Source organism: Chiloscyllium plagiosum, chromosome 1 (assembly GCF_004010195.1).
Source record: "Chiloscyllium plagiosum isolate BGI_BamShark_2017 chromosome 1, ASM401019v2, whole genome shotgun sequence".
In the NCBI taxonomy this organism is placed as follows: domain Eukaryota; kingdom Metazoa; phylum Chordata; class Chondrichthyes; order Orectolobiformes; family Hemiscylliidae; genus Chiloscyllium; species Chiloscyllium plagiosum.
In genome coordinates this window covers 152,166,658-152,187,561 of record NC_057710.1, presented here as the reverse complement: position 1 = coordinate 152,187,561, position 20,904 = coordinate 152,166,658, and the positions used below count along the sequence as shown (strand labels likewise).

General features: G+C 42.5%; 1 protein-coding gene across 1 annotated transcript in view; it reads left to right on the top strand.

Annotated features, from left to right (window-relative positions):
• The window catches only part of LOC122555119, a 212,980-nt gene that overhangs the window by 54,998 nt on the left and 137,078 nt on the right, over positions 1-20,904 (top strand). The window contains exon 4 of the mRNA XM_043700821.1: positions 13,032-13,118. Coding sequence (XP_043556756.1) covers positions 13,032-13,118 — 87 coding nt within the window. The remainder of the gene's footprint in view (positions 1-13,031; positions 13,119-20,904) is intronic.

The following is a 20,904-nucleotide window of genomic DNA, read 5'->3' as shown; positions in this document are numbered from 1 at the left end:
CCTTCAATATAATAAAACCCTACAGTGCACATTACAGGAGTATTTACAAACAAAATTTGACACTGAACCATTTAAGATGATATTAGGACCACTGTAAGCTTCAGTAAAATCCCTTGCAACAGGTCAATCACTGTCAGTCTCAGTCATTGTATATTTTTACTTTACACACAACAAATGTGCCACTTTGTTGGTTTAGTATTTTTCCAATTTGTTTTCTTCTATTTTTTGCTACATACTGTCTTTGACTATCTGGAATGGTTGTACAGCTGGTAATGTTACTCAACTGATCATCCAGATGTCTGGACTAATCCTATGTGGACATGAGTTCAAATCCCTCTATGGCAGCACGCAAAATATCAGTGCAACTAATAAACAAAACCCCAAAAAGATCTTTTCTCTCATTAATAATGAATATCAAACCACTGGATGATGTTAAAATCTCATCCGATTCAGTAATCTTTAGGGAAGAAAATCTGCTGTCCATACCTGGTCTGGCAAACTTGTATCTCAGCAATATAATTGACTTTTAATTGTCCTCTGAGGTGGACTAGTAAAACCCATGATTGTATCAAAACTGCAGAGGAAATGTTAAGGAAGAATATAACCAGACTGATCATCTGGCATTGACATCAGAACAGAAATGACAAATGCATATTATGCACCAGTCAATCTTGAAAAGTCCGTTTTACGAATATTTGAGGTTTACGTCAAAATTAGAAAAACTGTACCACAGTCTAGTCAAGCAACACCAGACATAGTCACACCACTTTATAACGTATAACCAATGTTCCTGATCTTCTGTCAGCATTCCTTGGTATATCCTGTCCTACCAGCAGGACATAAAGTCAGTGGTATACATTAGGGAGAGAGTGGTCTTGGGAGTCCTGAACATTGACTCCAGCCTTCGTGATATTCTATAGCATCAGTTTGAACATCGACATGTGACAGTGACCCATTTTCACACTTTGCTGATGATTCAATGTCCTTTGTTGAACAGTATTTGGAAGAAGCACTGAATGCACTCTGTTTGGAGGATTTCAATGTCCATTTCCATTTGTGAATTGATAGGACTACATCTGACGGAGCTCACTGAGTCCAGATTGGCCCTGCAGTAGGTGATGACAGAACCAAAACAAGAAAAATCTGCATGACTTCATCCTCTCAAACCTGCCTGCTTTAATCAGCTATCCATGACAGTCTGATAGAGGAGACTACCAGACAGTTGTTATAGAGACAATAGCCTAACTTCATACTGAGAATACTGTCCATTTATTTATGTGGGACTGCCATCACACTTAATTGGATAGACTCCAAATAAATAGATAATCTCAACCCAAGGTGCCCATGAGATACTGTGAGCTATAAGCAGCAGCAAAACTGCATTCAGCCGAAGCCTGTAACCTCTGGTATATGCTTTACTCCATCTTAACCACCTATCTGGAATGGAGGAGAACATGCTACACATGTCTAAAGCTACTAAGATGGATGACAGGCACGCGAGACAGTAGACACAGCATATAATAGAGGCGAAAGTGAGGACTGCAGATGCTGGAGATCAGAGTCAAGATTAGAGTGGTGCTGGAAAAGCACAGCAGGTCAGGCAGCATCCGAGGAGCAGGAAAATTGACGTTTCGGGCAAGAGCCCTTCATCAGGAATCCTTCATCAGGCACCTGCCTGAAACGTCAATTTTCCTGTTCCTCAGATGCTGCCTGACCTGCTGTGCTTTTCCAGCACCACTCTGATCTTGGCAGCATATAACAGAGTTAAACAACAGATCATTGCAATGACCTGCCACATCCTGTCATGAAGGAATGGCAGTGCATCATTAAATAACTAAACGCGGAGGAGGCTACAAACCCTTCTTCATCCTCAAAGTGGGGGAATCCAGCATATGTAAAACAAGGCTGAAACATTTGCAGTCATCTGATGGATGATTTATCTTGTCCTCCTCCTTGTCCTAGTTGGCAGTATTCAGTCAATTCAACTCTCCCCTTGTGACATCAAAACACAACTGAAGGCACTGGGTACAGCCAAGGCTATGGATTCTGACAACGTTCCTGCAATAGCATTGGAGACTTGTGCCTCAGAACTGGCTTAGCCAAGCTAATTCAGTATAGCTAGAATAGGTAACTGTCTGACAATGTATAAAATTGAAACAAACATGGAAAATGTTGGAGAACTCAGCAGATATGGCAGCATCTACAGAGAGAGAATCAAAATTAACTTTTCAAGTATAACTCTTCTTCAGATAAGACAGATATATCCTGTCCGCAAAAGAATAGGGCTAATCTAATCCAATCAATTATCTCTATTAGTTGAATCATCAGCGAACTAGTGGGCAATTGTGGCACTCACGCGGAGGCTACCTGCTGAGTGCTCAATTTGGACTCTGCCAGAGCCAGTCAGATCCAGGTCTCATTACATCTTTTGTCCAAACATGAAAAGAGGTCTGAATTCCAGTGTTGAGGTGGGAGTGTTGGCATTGACATAAAGGTACCATTTGATTGAATGTGGCATCGAGAAGCCTGAGTTGGGTTCCAGCCAATGGAAATCAGGGTGAAAACCCTCTCTCACTGGTTGAGTCATACCTGTCACAAAGGAAGATTGTTGCAGTTGTTGGAGGCCATTCATCCCATCCCCCTGGCATAAAGGTAGGAGTTTCTTTTGATAGTGTTTCATCCATGACTATCCCTCTATCATAAGGTCAGATGTTGCTTAGTACAATTTGCAGCTCTTCAGATACCGAAGCAGTCTGTACGCACATCCAGCAAGAGTCCGAAAACTTTCAGCATTTTAGTGGATGTGTCAAAAGATATTTATATCACATGGGTGTCAGACAAGGACCATCTGTAACAGAGACAACCTGAGAATCTGCCCATGATATTTGATAGTATTGTTATTGCTTAATCAACATCCTGGTGGTTCTCATTGGTCAGAAACTTTAGTGGGCCAGCCAAATATAAATATGGTGGCTTCAAGGAAAGGTCAAAGACTGAAGTGAATATCTCATCTCCTGGCTCCCTGTAGCCTGTTCACCTGCTTCAGTGCACAAGTCAGGACTTTATGGAACGTTTTCCACATGCCAGCTCCAACACCACTCAAGCAGTTTAACACCATCAAAGGCAAAGCAACCTGTTTGATTGGAACCCCATCCACCACATTTAATACTCAATTACTCCACTATCAACAAATAGTGAGGGCATTTTGTATAGTCTGAAAGATGCACTGCAACAGCTCATCAAGGATCCTTGACAGCACTTTCCAAATCTCTGGCATTGTTGACAAGATTGGCAGACACGTGGGAACATCACTTGCTGCAAGGCTCTATATAAATCACTCACAGTCCTGACGTGGAAATACATTGTTATTCCCTTACTGTCATTGGGTCAGATGCTGATGGTGTACCTACCTACATCACGTGGACTGCGATGGTTTAACAATGTGGCTCACCGCTGCCAACTCAAGGGCAATTAAGGATGGGAAACAAACGCTTGCCTAGCCAATGATGCCCAAAACCTACAAACAAATGCCAAAAATATTTCTGTATACTTTCTTTAAGGCCATGAGTAAATATGTCCTGTATTTGTTGCAAGTTTTGAATTGCATTAATCCTGCTTTTTTCAGAATTTATGGAACATAGAGCTGTTGATAAATTTTGAAAATAATTGCTACTTTTTTTGGAGAGAGTGGGGTATTTGATCTTTTAGAAAAGAAATAACTTTGCAGGTAGTTTTATTTTATAAAATCTAATCAGAATTCGACAGCTGCTTTAGAAACCTTGGAACGAATTTTCAGTGGGCTCCTTTTCTAATTCAGCATTTCGGATTTTGCTAATAGATTTTATATGCACATTTGATTTCATGTCAATACCCCTCAGAAAGTTGTCTGTGTTTTTTAAATGAGAATTCTTTTCATTTGTGGAATTAAAAGGTCAAATCAGCAGCTTGATGCTGTCAGCACATGGTGTGAAAGCTAACGCGGGATTTGCTAAGTAAAGGATCACACCTTGATTAGATTGTGCTAATGTGACTGAGCACCTCTTTGGTCATGAGCAGTAGTCTCAAAGTAAAATTAAGCTTTATTTATATCTTTTACCCACTGCCAACACTTCTAATGTATGCTTAATTCTACACACTATTGTGCATTCTTGAAATCCTGTAGTTTATTCAAGAATCTAGTTTCAGGTCTTCTTATGACTGTATTGGTTTGACCTATTTCAGGCATGTGGGTGATGTGGCCTGTCCAGGGGAGCTGATTGGTAGATACTACTGCCTTAATACATGGACAACCACCTGATGAAGGAACGGCGCTCTGAAAGCTCGTACTTCCAAATAAACCTGTTGGACTTTAGCCTGGTGTTGTGCGATTTTTAACTCAGTACATTTCTTCAGAGATGTGAGCAAAACTGCCATTTTGTCCTGAAGAAGATTATTGTGTGCTAATGAACTGTTGCTGACCTTGGGGTATAGGATCACTCACAGTGCTGTTAAGGAGGTAGTTTTAGCATTTTAAAGCTAGAAAGTGAGTTGCTAGCCACAGAATTTACTAGCCTCTGACATGTACTTGCAACTGCAATATTTATATAGAATCATAGAATGCATACAGTGTGGAAACATGCCATTCAGCTAATCGAGTCCTCACCGAATCACTGAGGAACATCCCACCCAGACCAGTCTCTCAACCCTGTTCCTGTAACCCTGCATTTCCCTTGGCTAATCTACCTAGCCTGCACATTCCTGGACATTATGAGCAATTTAGTATGGCCAGTCCAACTAATCAGCACGTCTGTGGCTGGTCCATTTCAGTTTCTGGCTAAGAGTAACTCACAGGATATTGCAGTGGGAGATTCAGGAATGGTAATGTTCTTGAACGTCAAGGGGGATGGTTACATTTTCTCTCGTTAGAGGTGGTCATTTCCTGACACTTGTGTGGCATAGCTGTTTCTTGCAATGATCCACCCAAGCTTGGATGTTCTCAAGGAGTTGCTACATCTGGAGATTTGCTGCTTTGGGATCTGAGGAGTCACAAATGGTGCTGAACATTGTGCCTTATGAACAAACATCTTGTCTCATGATGGAGAGAAGTCAATTTATGATGCAGCTGCAAATGGTTGTGCCTCAGAAACTTGAGCGAGGATAATGAAAGAGCCCTTATCCTGCCAGTGGATTCGCAGGATTTTGTGGAAGCGTCACAGGTGATACTTGCCTCATGTTTCAAATTCAGGTTTAGAGTGGTGCTGGAAAAGCACAGCAGGTCAGGCAGCATCCAAGGACCAGGAAAATCGACTTTTTGGGCAGGAGCCCTTCATCAGGAATGAGCTAATTCCTGATGAAGGTCTCCTGCCCGAAACATTGATTTTCCTGCTCCTTGGATGCTCCTGACCTGTGTTTTTCCAGCACCACTCTAATGTTGACTCTAATCTCCAGCATCTGCAGTCTTTGCCTCATGGTTTAAGTTGTGCATTCTACAATGTTCTGATGTCTGACACATACAGAAAAGCAAGTAGTGCTACTGCCCTGGAGATCCTAGGGAGTGTTCAGAAAAGATTTACAAGGATCTTTCTAGGGTTGGAGGATCTCAGCTATAGGGAGAGGCTGAACAGGCTGGGGCTGTATTCCCTGGAGCGTCGGAGGCTGAGGGGTGAGCTTATAGAGGTTTACAAAATTATGAGGGGCATGGATAGGGTAAATAGGCAAAGTCTTTTCCCTGGGGTCGGGGAGTCCAGAACTAGAGGGCATAGGTTTAGGTCTGGTTGGCATGGACGGGTTGGACCAAAGGGTCTGTTTCCATGCTGTACATCTCTATGACTCGAGGACCTGAGTTCAGTGCTGGGTTTGAGGCCTATGCCATTAACCTATTTGTTCCTTACTCTCCAATGGCTGTGCTGGTGGACTAGAGGCAACGTTAAATCTCATAACTTGATATTTTCCTCTCTGATAGGAGTCTTCCAAATTATGAGAATTGATCCATGTTGTACAATAACTCATTGTTGATCTTGCTAGTTGAGGGACAGGATTGTGCACATTGTGCAGTAAGAACAGGCTAGTAGAGGATCATTGTCTACTGGATGTTTAACCTTAGGACCATTTTCTCAAATGCCTCGGTGAATGTGTTGACAGTGATTTAGAGACTCTGAGTGTGCACACAAGTAAACGTCTGCATACTAGAGCTCAATGACAGAGGTTGGGGCAATCTTGGTGCTGGCCTAGGGGCAGTGTGAGTTGGATGCTGTTGAGTTGTCTGATAGAGAAACTGCACTCCAGTCGGAAGCTTCATGAGTTGAAGACTTCAAGCTTTGTTACAGCAAGCAGTTGTCAAGAGGGCAGAGAAAATTGTTCATGGATATCCATGAGAAAATGCAACCTTTTCAAAAGTTCATAGGTAGCTCTTGCTCTCAACAACCAAAACTGAAGATGAAGTATCCCTGCAGAAGTACCATCATTCTCGAGCATCTCCCGTAGCATCTCCCATCCACCTGTCTCTTGAAACACCACCTGACCCACCTATGGCAGATGGTGTTGATCCAGCTTTAGATTGTTTTGTAACCTCAGAAGCTACCTTTCCAATGTGGAGGAAAATCATCCTTCGTTTGAAGGGACTGCCTAAGAAACAGGGAGAAAAGGAAGAGTGGTGGAAATAAGCTTCACTAAGTAAGGTGACATGATGGCTCAGAGGGTGGCACTGCTGCTCCACAGGGCTACGGACCTGGGTTCGATTCCAGTCTCGGGTGACTGTGTGGAGTTTGCACGTTCTCCCCCATCTGCGTGGGCTTCTGTCGGGTGCTCTGGTTTCCTCCCACATCAATGATGTGCAGAGTAGGTGAATTGGTTGTGCTGAAATTGCCCCATAGTATTCAGGGGTGTGCAGGTTAAGTGGATTAGCCATGGGAAATCTGAGGTATTGGGGATAAAGTGGGGTGTTTAGTCTGAGTGGGATGCTATTTGGAGGGTCGGTGCAGGCTTGATGGGCTGAACAGCTCCTTTTTGCACTGCAGGGATTCTATGATTTTACTATGTGGCAGCACTAACTGGATGTTCAAATAACAACCAGCCTTCCTTATCTATACTGATGACACATCTCATAGCCTTTTATGGTGGTGGAAAGTCAACGTTTTGGGCTGGGACCCTTCTTCATTAGGCATTGTCATTAGGTTCTGTTCAGGGAAACTCTTTGATCTCACCAAGCTGTGGTTTTAACAAGGTCATAAAAGCAATAATCTGTGAGCTTCAGTATGTAAATGACTGTGCCCTAGTTGTCCACACTCAGACTTTGGTAAACAAATAGTCAATTTGTTGCAAAACACTTTCATCCCCAAATCAGCGTGGCCAAGACCTAGATTATGTTTCAGCCAGCACTGGGCAGATCCGATGAAGTACTAGATTTAATTGTTGGTGGCAACATTGTACAAACATTCTCATACCTTAGCAGCATGCCTTCCGGGAATTTCATTATTGGCAGAAGATGTTAGTGCTTGTATCCAGATCAAGTTCTGCCTTCAGATGACTCCATCTTCCTGTTCTGATCTGATTCAGCTGAAGACTAAAACCAACTCCACCAGGCCTTGGAATGAGCTTTGCATTTTACTAAATAAAAACTGAAAGAACTGCTGTAAATCAGAAGCAAAAACAGAAAAAAGCTCAGCAGGTCTGACAGCATCTATGGAGAGAAATCAGAGTTAACTTCTCGGGTCGAGAGACCCTCGTAACGTTTTATTGTTTTCCACAGAATCCTGGGTCTGTGAGAGGGACCATATCAAAGTTTTGGAGCACTTCTAATAGATATCTGAAGCCATCATGACAATTTGATGTTTGTTCTGTCTTGCCAGTGAATTCCTTTCCTGTGCAGGGCTCCACAGCAGCAGAAAGTTCAACTTAAGGTGGGCAAGCCATATTTTCTGTGGGGGCGATTACAGAATATCCAAGAATATCTTTGATGGAGAACTTTCTCAGGGCAAATGAGGTCAAGGAATTGAGTACAAATGATTAAGTACACCCTAATACAGAACCTTGCAATCTCTGCATTACAGACCGCGTCTCTTGGGAGCTCAGTGCAGCTGACTGGCAAGCAGGACCATTAACACCAATCTCACAAGATTCATTGTGCCTAGAGGAAAGTCGGAGGTTGTGAAACTGTAAATGTTCCTTCGGTTATCAAAGCAGCATAGCCTGTAGGTTCATCCACTGACTCAGACTCCTCACTAGCTACAGGACCAATAGACAACAATGTTTTGCTCACAGTTTGAACATACTTGCAAAACACGGAGTCTATAATCGTATTGCCCATAGTCAATGGACATTGAATAAGCAGAGAATGGGGAAAGAATGTAAATGTTTAGGGATCATAGTACGGTTGAAGAAGCAGACTTTACCAACTTTTATTAAGTCAAGAAAGAAGGCTATAGAGTGTTGATTAGAGTCACTGCTGAGTATAACATGAATAAGCTGTTGCCTTGGCAGAAAGATGACTTTTTAAGGTTCCCATCTGTACTAAACTGAAGAGTTTAGAAACTGTAAAGTTTGACATGAAATTAATACTGTAAATGTAAGCTGTATTTGTAAATTTAGCGAGGCACCAGAGAATGCCACATACTGTCTTGACCGAAATTGAATTGTATGAAGTGACTTGAAATATTGTGTGACATACTTTGGTAAATTTTACGAATTAAGTGTATTTTTGAAAAATAAAATGAGTAAGATGATTAAAAAAGTGGCACCTTTTGGTGGAATAGAAGGAATGGGAGCATGAAGCAATCCAGTGATGGAGAATGAGTGAGAATATGTGTCAAAATAAGTTTGAGGATGGTTGTTGACATGGAGAGGGATGAGGTGATGGAAGGATTTGAAAATGAAACCACAAAAAGCTAAATTCTCTTCTCAGAGGCATAAGGAGCCAGTGGAGCTTTACCAGGATAAGGATAAAGGTGATAGAGATTTTTAATCAATCTGTTCAGGTCCATTATGCCACATGTCTCAGGCAGGTGTGCCTTGTACCTGGATCTTCTAGCTTTGAGCGACAGACACTTCCATTGGATTACAAGAACCCCGTAAGAATAGTAGAGATACACCCTTTAGTATTGTGTGTGGCATGGTAGCACAGTGGTTAGCACTGCTGCCTCACAGTGCCAGAGACCTGGGTTCAATTCCCGCCTCAGGCGACTGTCTGTATGGAGTTTGCACATTCTCCCCATGCCTGTGTGGGTTTCCTCCGGGTGCTCCGGTTTCCTCCCACAATCCAAAAATGTGCAGGACCAAGTGAATTGGCCATGGTAAATTGCCTGTAGTGTTAGGTGAAGGGGTAAACATAGGGGAATGGGACTGCGGAGGGTGCGCGTTGGTGGGCCGGTGTGGACTTGTTGGGCCACAGGGCCTGTTTCCACACTGTAAGTAAGTAATCTAATCTATAAGTGAGGACACTTGCAACAACATTCTGAATGATTGTGAATGGTAAAAGCTAGATTTAGTAAAAGGTGGGCCTTGGTGAAGTTCAGCTGCTAGTTGATAAAGTAATGAATCAGTATTTCAGCATGGAGGATTCTCTTGTCCTCAAATGTTAAGTTTGCTTCCACCAGACTATTCTCTATTTGGAACTTGCCAAAACTTTTTATTTCCATGAATGTTGGGATCTAAATTACAGGCTCTGAGATTGGCTTTGTACGTAAGTTTGGGTTGTTGTGTGAGCCCTGTGCTCCCTAACTATAGAATAACACATTTGGTATGCAGGAAACCAACGTGTGAGCCACATAGCTGAATTAGTGAAGCTAAGCTTCAATGAGCAAACTCTGGAGAGGGTTTGGGACAGGGCCCGAATAAAGTCAGCACTCTGGGGGTTGGGGCTGGAGTCCTAGGCCAGACACAGCAGGGGACCTGTGACTTCTGTTCCTAGCCCTGGCTGTAGATACCAGACATAGAGCACATCACAAGAATGTTGCTAATAGGAACTTTGTCCTGGATAGAGAACGAGTTGGCAGGCAGTAAACAAAGAGTAGGAATAAATGGGTCATTCTCTGAACTGGCAGCCAGTGACTATTGGGTGTCGCAGGGGTCAGTTCTTGGACCCTAGCTATTCACAGTATATATTAATGATTTAGACGAGGGTACTACATGTAATGATATCTCCAAGGTTGCAGACGACACAACGCTGGGTAGAAAGGTGAACTGTGAGGAGAGTGCAGAGATGCTCCAGTGTGATTTGGACAAATTGAATGAAGTATAATGTAGGTAAATATTTTGTTATCCACTTTGGGAACAAAAACAGGGAGGCAGATCATTATCTAAAGGGCGATGGATTGGGAAAGGAGAAGGTAATGACCCCTAGCTTTCCTTTTACTCCAGTCACTGAAAGTAAGCATACAGGTGCAGCAGGCACTGAAGAATGCAAAATGGTATGTTGGCCTTCTTTGGGAGAGGATTTGAGGTCAGGAACAGAGATGCCTTGCCTGCGATTCTACAGGCCTTACTGATACTATGCACAGGACATTGTGTACAGTTTTGGATTCCTTATCTCGGGCAGTTCTGATTGCTGAAGGAGTGCAATGAAGGTTTTACTGGACTGATGTATGAAGGTAGACGGGATCAGTTAGGTCTGTATTCACTGTAGTATAGAATAATGAGGAGCTACCTCTTAGAAACCTGTTAAATTTTAACAGGACTGGACAGGTTTAATGTCAGAAGGATGTTCCCAATGACCAGAGAGTCCAGAACTAGGGTCAAGGTTAAGGATCTTGGCAGGCCATTTAGAACTGAGATGAAGAAAAATGTTTCCACCTGGGTAGTGGTGAGTCTGTAGAAACTCTCTGCCACTGAAAGCAGTTGAGACCAAAACATATGTTTTCAAGATGGAATTAGATAAACCTCTGCAAAAATTAAATAACATGTTTTCCAGAGGAAAACAGTCACCTGATTTTAAATTGAAAGAACCAGGTGCGCTGAGAAAGTCCATATCTTTCTTTTGTTTGGCAGTTTTACTGTGAGTGCAAGGCATTATTGGTGGGATTCACGTGACAATCACCTTTCTAACTGAGAACACAACATCTCCACTCCATAACTGTGACTGTTAAAATATAATCTACTATCAATAGCTGTTCCTTGGAAATCAGTCACAGCCCAGAGGCCCTGCAGAATCAATTATTGGATTTTAGCGACCAGACTTATTTTTGGTTTGTAATATTAATTAGGAAACTTGAATCAGTCACCATGTTGATACAATAGGCATGACCAGCAGCATTTCTGCTGTGTGGAATATTCTGGAATACTATTGCATGCTGTATAGCCAAGACAAGCAAGCTCATTATTTTGTGCTCTGTGTCAAATATTTTTGCTGTCTATTACAATGAGAGTTTCCAAAGTCTTAGAATTGTCATGGTGCTAAAGAAGACCATTTGTCTGTAATGAGTCTTTGATGAGCACTATCACTTTGTGCCATTTGCTCTGCCTTCCTCATACCCTTGCACATTATTCGATTTGAGTTACTATTCTATGCCCTCTTAAGTACCTCAGTTGACTCTGCCACATTTATAGACAGTATATTCTAGATCCAAACTACTTGTGTGAAAAAGCATTTTCTTGCATCATGTTTGCCAAATTTGCAAATAACGTTAAGTTTGTGCTGTATTATTCTGAATATTTTTACAAGTCGGAACAGTTTCTCTCCATGTAGCATATCCAGATCTCTCATGATTTTGATGATTTCTATCAGGTATCCTCTTAGCCTTCTTCTTTCCAAGTTCTCGAATCTATCCACATCACTGAAGTTTGTGATCCCTGTAAATGTCTTCTACACTGTCTTGAATATCTTCACGTCCTTTCTATAATGTGCCATCCAGAAGTGCACACAGAACTCCAGCTCAGCTCGAACAATTCTGGATTAGTGGTGCTGGAAGAGCACAGCAGTTCAGGCAGCATCCAAGGAGCTTCAAAATCGACGTTTCGGGCAAAAGCCCTTCATCAGGAATATTTACCTCGTTGATTTTAAGCTCGAACAATTGTCTTGTATAAAGTTTGCAAATTAAGGTACACCTAACTTTGTACTTCTGCTGGTGCTGTGGATCTTTCCCTTTTTTTCCTCTCCTCTGAGACCTGAGTTGCACTGAGGGTCCTGCAGATTCACACTCGATCAGTTTTTCCAAGCAGGTTGAGTCTCTAGTTTCAGAAGAAACTGACCTTCAGTCTTGAAGAGGAATAATTTTCTAATCAAGATCTTGCTATAGACATCCAAGTTTGGGCCACCATTCAAACTCTTGCAAGGAACAATCCTGTGAACCTGCTTTTGAGTTCGCAACACCCCTAAAGACCACCAACCCTGAAGTCATGCTCTCTACAGTGCCCATGTGCAAGAAACCTTTTTAAATGACGAGAGGAGTCCAATTGAAAACCTAGCTAGCGCCTTCATCCAAACTCCTGGGCGTATGTAGTTAATGATTGGAAAAACTCAATAAACTAGATTGAGTTCCTTTCAACTTCAAGCTGGTGGGCGGCACGGTGGCACATTGGTTAGCACTGTTGCCTCACAGCGCCAGAGACCTGGGTTCACTTCCCGCCTCAGGCGACTGACTGTGTGGAGTTTGCACATTCTCCCTGTGTCTGCGTGGGTTTCCTCCGGGTGCTCCGGTTTCCTCCCACAGTCCAAAGATGTGCAGGGTCAGGTGAATTGGCCGTACTAAATTGCCCGTAGTGTTAGGTAAAGGGTAAATGTAGGGGTATGGGTGGGTTCGCTTTGGCGGGTCAGTGTGGACTTGTTGGGCCGAAGGGCCTGTTTCTACACTGTAATGTAATCTAATCAAAGATTGGAGAATGATTGTAGCTTCTCTGAGCAGATTGTTTTGTGGATCAAATAGCTTGTTTACATATTCAAGAAAAGGATTCAACATATGTCAAACTCTACCCATTGCATTCTGTGCCACAAAATAATGCTCTGTGCATATTTTGATCTGGCATTTAGTTGATTCATTACTTACATTAATGGTACAATATCATCCCATTTCTCAGACATTTTAAATAAAATTCTACTAATCTGTTTCATTTTTGTTTTACAGAACAGTGAAGTCACCCAGGATGATTCTGTTACTCAGTTATCTGAAGTTATAAACATAGGGCAAGACACAAATGAAGTTGATCTAAAGGTGAATAGTAGATAAATAGTAAATAGACTTGATAAATATTGCTACTTGCTTTTTCCCATAAATATAATGAAATGTCGGCATGACAATCTAAAGACTAACAGGTTCCCTCTGCTCACAAAGATATTCCTTCCATCACGTAGACACTTTTCCTTCACAGATTTGTTACTTTTCTTTGTGAAGCTCCTTGTCCTCACATGCCATCTGTGCAGGCTCATTGATAGAACAATCCAAGATTAATCCCAGTGTTCGACCCTATTTTCATTTTCTGAATCTGAATCAAATATTTGTGAAGTTCTCTCACAGTTAATGTAACGGTTGCTAAATTAGCACATGGCATTGCATTCCATGCACCAACAAATTTCTATATAAAGGGATTTCTAAAAGGAGGCAAGAGGTCAAAGCATTTTGTCTTGCATTTGTCAGGACAAGACACTGGAAACAGAACAGAAAAAAATTATACAGCCTATATGTTATACATAGTGATCTGTTTTTTCTTAAATGAAAAAGGTCTGCTGCATTCCTGTGTCAACATCTTGACCAGTCAGAGTTTACTTGCCTGGTCTGTGAACTAAGAATCAAGATTAGAATGGTGCTGGAAAAGCACAGCAGGTCAGGCAGCATCCGAGGAGCAGGAGAATCGACGTTTCGGGCAAAAACCCTTCATCAGGAAACTTCCTCATGAAAGGCTTTTGCATGAAACGTCGATTCCCCTGCTCCTCGGATGCTGCCTGACCTGCTGTGCTTTTCCAGCACCACTCTAATATTGACTCTGATCTCCAGCATCTGCACTCCTCACTTTCATATTGTGAGCTAAGAATGACAGTGAACTGTTCCTGCTGTAGGTCTCTATGCCAACAATCGCCCAACATCAAGCAGCACCTTTTCACAGTCTGTACAAATCGTTGTCTACTTTTTTCAGATCTGTTTCTTGCATGGTAGTCCTGATGAGTGCAAGATAAAAAAAGCTTTGCCCCATTATTTTCTTTTAGTAATGTTTAAATTACATACTATTGAACAGTTGCTTAAAGAGGTTTCTTTTATGTCACCTCCTTGTGTTCTCAATGACAGTTTTAAATTGATGGTCTCTCTTTTTCACTAACCTAACTCACTAATTCCTAACCAGGGAAATGTATGTCTATAGCAAATGGACTGCAGTGGTTCCAGAAGCAAACTTACCAATATCCCCTCAAGGGCAACAAAGATGGGCATTAAATGCCAATCCCGCCATTGACACCCATATCCCGTGAATGAATTTTTAAACAGCGCCTGAAAACCAAATGGTTTGATGTGTTCTTAAAATTTGTAAAATCTCAAACATGATCAGAATCTTTGTCTAAACCCCTCCTACTCTGGATTTAATACAAGTAAGAAAGAGGATGAGTGGCCAACTCAAGAGTCAAGTTAACCATCTAAAGAGGCCAATAGCCTCTCAGTTAACCTGTCTCACATTTCTAAACTGGGAGAAAGTGAGGACTGCAGATGTTGGAGATCAGAGCTGAAAATGTGTTGCTGGAAAAGCACAGCAGGTCAGGCAGCGTCCAAGGAGCAGGAGAATGCCTGAAGAAGGGCTCATGCCCGAAACGTCGATTCTCCTGCTCCTTGGATGCTGCCTGACCTGCTGCGCTTTTCCAGCAACACATTTTCAGCTCATATTTCTAAACCCCTGACACCTCTGATTTCAGCCTGGGGAAGCTGAGCAGCTCAGAACGGCTTTGGGTAAAAGGTCTTACTACATTGCTTGTGGACAGGTGGTGGGGTGAAGTGATTTCTCCAATCTTGTCTCCACCTTAAAATTGTGTCTTCCACCCATCCCATTCCTTCATGTAGATTAGACCATATGCACCCAATCCATCAACCCACTTACCTCAGTCATGGATATAACCGAGTGGCAACCAACCCAGCTCCAGGATTGGAGCTTGATCAACAGGGTCCTGGATTGAAGCCACCTCATCATCCCAACAACAACTGCCTACTTCTGACCTACTGCTTCAGCAGTCTTCCTTGGTCTGCCATTGAATGTCTGGCTAAAAAGCTGGCTAAAAAGGAGGGATATCTGAATTGTTTGGATTTCTTCCAGGTCTGGAGGGATCTGTATAAGAAGGACAGGTTGCAACTAAACTGGAGGGTCACGATTATCATAGAATCATAGCATCCTACAGCAGGGAGACAGGGCCCCTGGCCCAAACTGGTCCATGCCAACCAAAATGTCCATCCACGCTAACTCCATTTCCCTGCACTTGCCCCATATCCTTCTAAAGTTTTCCTACCCATGTATTTGTCCAAATGCCTTTTAAATGCTGTTAATGTACCTGCCTTAAACTTCCACTGTCAGCTCATTCCATATGCATACCACCCTCTGTGTAAAAATGTTGCCCTTCAGGTTCCCTTTTATTCTTTCCCCTCTAAACTTAAACTGATGCCCCCTCGTCCTCGATTCCCCAACCCTGGGAAACAGACTGAGTGCATTCACCCTATTCATACCTCTCAAGATCTTATACATCTCCATAAGGTACCCCCCTCAGTCTCCTGTGCTCTTAAAAATAAAGGTCCTAGCTTGTCCAAGCTCTCCCTATAACTCAGACCATTGAGTCCTGGTAACAACCTTGTAAATTTCTTCTGAACTCTTTCAAGTTTCATAGCATCCTTCCGATAACAAGGTGACCAAAACTGAACACAATACTCCACTTGCGGCCTCACCAATGTCCTGTATAACTGCAACATAACTTCCCAACCTCTATACTCAGTCTCCTGACTGGTGCAGGTCAGTGTGCCAAAAGCCTTCTTCACTGCCCTGTCTACCTGGGATTCCACTTTCAGAGAACTATGAACCTGAACTCTAAGATCCCTCTGTTCCACTACACTCCTTAAGGCCCTACCATCCTACCTTGACTTGACTTTCCAAAATACAAGACCTCATACTTATCTATATTAAAGTCCATTTGTCATTTCTTGGCCCGAGCTGATCAAGGTCCTGCTGCAATTTCTGATAACTGTCCTCACTGTCCACGGTACTGCCTATTTTAGTGTAATCAGCAAACTTGCTAATATGTCTTGCGCGTTCTTATCCAAATCATTGATATAGATAACAAACAGCAATGGGCCCAGCACCGATCCCTGAGGCACACCACTAGTCACAGGCCTCCAGTCCGACAAACATCCTTCCACTATTACCCTCTGCTTCCTACCATCACGCCAACTGTGTATCCATTTTGCTCGCTCACCCTGGATTCCATGCAATCTAACCTTCCAGAGCAGCCCACATGTGGAACCTTATCAAAGGCCTTACTGAAATCCATAACAGACTATGTCTACCTCCCTGCCTTCATCAAACTTCCTGGTCACTTCATCAAAGAACTCTAACAAATTTCTGAGGCATGATCTCCCACTCGCCATGCCATGCTGACAATTCCTAGTCAAACACTTTATTTCCAAATGTCTGTATATCTTATCCCTTAGAATCTCCTCAACTAACTTACCCATCGCAGATGTTAGGCTTACTGGTCTATAGTTTCCAGGATTTTCTTTGCAGCCGTTCTTCAATAATAGCATAAAATTTGTTACACTCCAGTCTTCCAGGATCTAACCTGTGGCGAATGATGATGCAAAAATATCAGCCAGGGCCCACGCAATTTCCTCTCTAGCCTCTTGCAGGGTTCTTGGATATACCTGGTCAGGACCAGGAGATTTATTCACCTTCATACATTCTAATACATCTAACACCTTCTCTACTATGATATGGACTGTCCCCAAGATTTCAGCACTAACTTGCTCAAGTTCCCAAGTCTTCATGTCTTTCTCCATGGTAAACACAGAGGAGAAATAGTCATTGAGAACCTCCTGCAGTTCTATACATACATATCCACTTTGGTCCTCGAGGGGTCCTATTGTCTCTCTAGTTAATCTTTTCCCTTTAACATACTTAAAGAACCTCTTTGGATTCACCCAAATCTTCTCAGCCAAGACTATCTTGTGCCCCCTTTTCACCCTCCTGATTTCCTTCTTCAGTAAACTCTTGTATCCCCTGTATACATCCAGGGATTCCCTTGAACCTGAGCCTGAGCCAAGCCTCCTTTTTTCTGGTGAAAGCCTCAAAGTCTCTTGTCATTCAGGGTTCCCTATTCCTGCTAACCTTGCCCTTCACCCTCACAGGAATATTAAGACCTTTAACTCTAGCTATTTCACTTTTAAAGGCATCCCACTTTCGAGAGGGCCATTTGCCTGTAAACAAACTACTCCAATCAAACCCTGCAAGCTCCATCTCATTCCCTCAAAATTTGCCTTGCCCCAATTTGGAATTTGAAACTGGGGGCCACTTTAGTCCCTCTCCAAAATTAATAAAACAATGGTCACTGGTCCCAAAGTGCTCCCCCACTGTCACCTCCGTCACCTGTCCTGCCCTATTTCCCAAGAGAGGTCATGTTTTACCCTTCTTGATAAGACCCTCTGTATACTGCTTGAGGAAACCTTCCTGAACGCGCTTAACAAATTTCACCCCACCTCAGCGCTTAATGCTCTGGGACTCCCAGTTAAAATTCAAATCCCCTACTATGGAACTCTATTGCTCCTGCAAGTCTCTCCAATCTCCCTGCAAATTTGTTCCTCTAATTCCCATTGACTATTGGGGGGTCTATCGTACAACCCAATAATGTCACCATCTCCTTCCTATTTCTTAGCTCCACCCACAAAGCCTCACTGGATGATCCTTCAGTTAGTTCATCTCTGACTAATGCTGTGATACTTACTTTAAACAAAAATGCAACTCCCCTCCCCTCCTTCCACCACCTCTGTCCCTCCTAAAGCACCTGCACCCTTGCACATTAAGCTGCCAGCCCTGTCCCTCCCTTCGCTACTTTTCTGGAATGGCTATAGTATCCCAGTCCCATGTTGCTGTGGTTCTGTTCGCCGAGCTGGAAGTTTTTGTTGCAAACGTTTCGTCCCCTGGCTAGGAGACATCATCAGTTGTCTTCCTGTTTGTCCTATATAGTGTTTTGTGCAGTCCTTGCATGGTATTTTGTACACTACATTAGTTTTGCTAATGTTGGGTATCGAGTCCTTCGTTCTGGTGAGTTGTTGTCTGAGCATGGTTATTGGTTTGTGTGCCGTTATGAGTCCTAGGGGTCACAGTAATCTGGCTGTCAATACCTGTCCATGCCCTGAGTTCATCAGTCTTATCTGTCTGCCCTCTTGCATTGAAATAAATGCAATTTAATACAACAGGCATTCCTTGCTTCCTGTCATATTCCAGCCTGACCTTTCTCTTCAACTTAATTTTTCTGATATCCTTGCAGGGAAGTTTGCTTGTCTCCCTCAGGAGGGTTTCAACAAGTGAGGCAACAGATTAGCATGTGGAGTGATTGAGGGGATGATGGAGGTTAAGTCGTCATTACTTTGCATCAGTAATCACCAAGGAGAACGACAAGGCTGTTAGTGAGATTAGGGAAGGGTATGTTGATAATCTGGGGCATGTCGATATTAAGAAGGAGGAGGTGTTGGGTGTCTTGAAAAACATTAAGGGAGCTAATTCCTCGGGACCTCATGGGAACTATCCCAGGATACTAAGGGAAGCAAGGGAGGACATTTCTGGGACCTTGACAGAGATCTTTGTATCCTCTTTAGACACTGATTAGATCCCAGAAGACCGTAGAATATCCAAAGTTATGCTTTTGTTTAAGAAGGGCAACAGGGCTAATCCAGGAAATTATAGGCTGGTGAGATTTACATCAGTGGCAGGGAAATGAATGGAGATACTTAGGAACAAGATTTACTCTCATTTGGAGAAGAATAGATTTATTTGGGAATAGTCAACATGGCTTTGTGTGGGGGGAAGTCTTATCTCACAAGTTTGATTGAGTTTTTTGAGGAAGTAATGAAGATAATTGATGAGGATAGGGCAGTGGATTTTATTTACATAGACTTTACTAAAGCATTTGACAAAGTCCCTCATGGTAGGTTGGTCCAGAAGTCACATGCGATCCACAGTGAGTTGGTGTTGGATACTTTATTTGGGAATAGTCAACATGGCTTTGTGTGGGGGAGGTCTTATCTCACAAGTTTGATTGAGTTTTTTGAGGAAGTAATGAAGATTATTGATGAGGATAGGGCAGTGGATTTTGTTTACATAGACTTTACTAAAGCATTTGACAAAGTCCCTCATGGTAGGTTGGTCCAGAAGTCACATGCGATCCACAGTGAGTTGGTGTTGGATACAAAATTGGCTTGGTCATAGAGCACAGAAGGTACTTGCGGGCAGGTATTTTTCTAACTGGAGATCTCTGTCCAGTGGTGTTCCACAAGGATCAGTGTGAGTGATCTCCATTATTTGTAATATATATAGATGATTTGGATGAAAATATAGGTGGTCTGTCTGATTAGTAAGTTTGCAGATGGCATGAAGATTGGTGGAGTGTGGATAGTGAGGAAGGTGGTCAAATACATCATGATATGGATCAGTTGGAAAGCTGATCAGAGCAATGATAGATGGAGTTTAATCTGGCCAGCTTTGAGGTGATGCATTTTGGGTGGTCAAATGTAAGAGGAAAGTATACAGTAAATGGCAGGATGATTAGGAACATTGATGTACAGAGGGTGTAAGTCCATAGCTTCCTGAAAGCGGCAATACAAGTGGATAAAGTGGTAAAGAAGGTGTATGGCATGCTTAACTTCATTGGTCAGGGCTTTGCGATGGAAGTTGGCAATCATATATAAAACTTTTATTAGGCGACATTTGGAGTATTATGTGCAGTTCTGGTCCCCCCATTATAGGAAGGATGTGGAGACTTTGGAGAGGGTGCAAAGGAAGTTTACCAGGATATTACCTGGAGTGGAGAGTATTGGCTATAAGGAGAGGTTAGATAAACTTGGATTATTTTTACTGGAAGCTGAGGGGTAACCTGTTAAAAGTGTACAAAATTATGAGAGGCTTGGATAGGATGGATAGTCAGAGTCTTTTGCCCAGGATGGAATTGTCAAATACTATGGGACATCAGTTTTTAGATGAGGGGGTCCTAGTTTAAGGGAGATGTGCGAGGCAAGTTTTTTCTATCCAGAGTGTGTGGGTGCCTGTAATGTGCTGCCAGGCGAGGTTGTCGAATAATTTTTAAACAATATCTTTAGCAGTAGCATAACACTGGAGATTGCAGAAATGGTGGAAGGAGGTCCTTTGACTATCATAGCGGGTGGTATAGAAGATCATGTCAGACTATTATCGAGGGAGGTGGTGAAGAAATGATGAGAGCATAAGTGAAATGGTAACATTGATGGGCTTGTCAAGGAGGGATTTTAAAACATAACAGGAGCAGCGTCTATAGCTGACATCCTTTTGTTTCTAATATCTCTCTCTCATCTTCACATGAACCTTCTCTGATGCTTTCTCTTTCTTCTTAAACTTCTCGGCCTCTATTTCTGAGAAGTAGGACTAATAAATTAAACTGCATTTATTAGGCAAGAACTTTCGAAAGCTGATTGGGGGCAGATGTTCGCAGGTAAAAGGATGGCTGGAAAATGGGAAGCCTTCAGAAATGAGATAATAAGAATCCAGAGAAAGTATATTCCTTTCAGGGTGAAAGGGAAGGCTGGTAGGTATAGGGAATGCTGGATGACTAAAGAAATTGAGGGTTTGGTTAAGAAAAAGAAGGAAGCATATGTCAGGTATAGACAGGATAGATCGTGTGAATCCTTAGAACAGTGTAAAGGCAGTAGGAGTATACTTAAGAGAGAAATCAGGAGGGCAAAAAGGGGACATGAGATAGCTTTGGCAAATAGAATTAAGGAGAATCCAAAGGGTTTT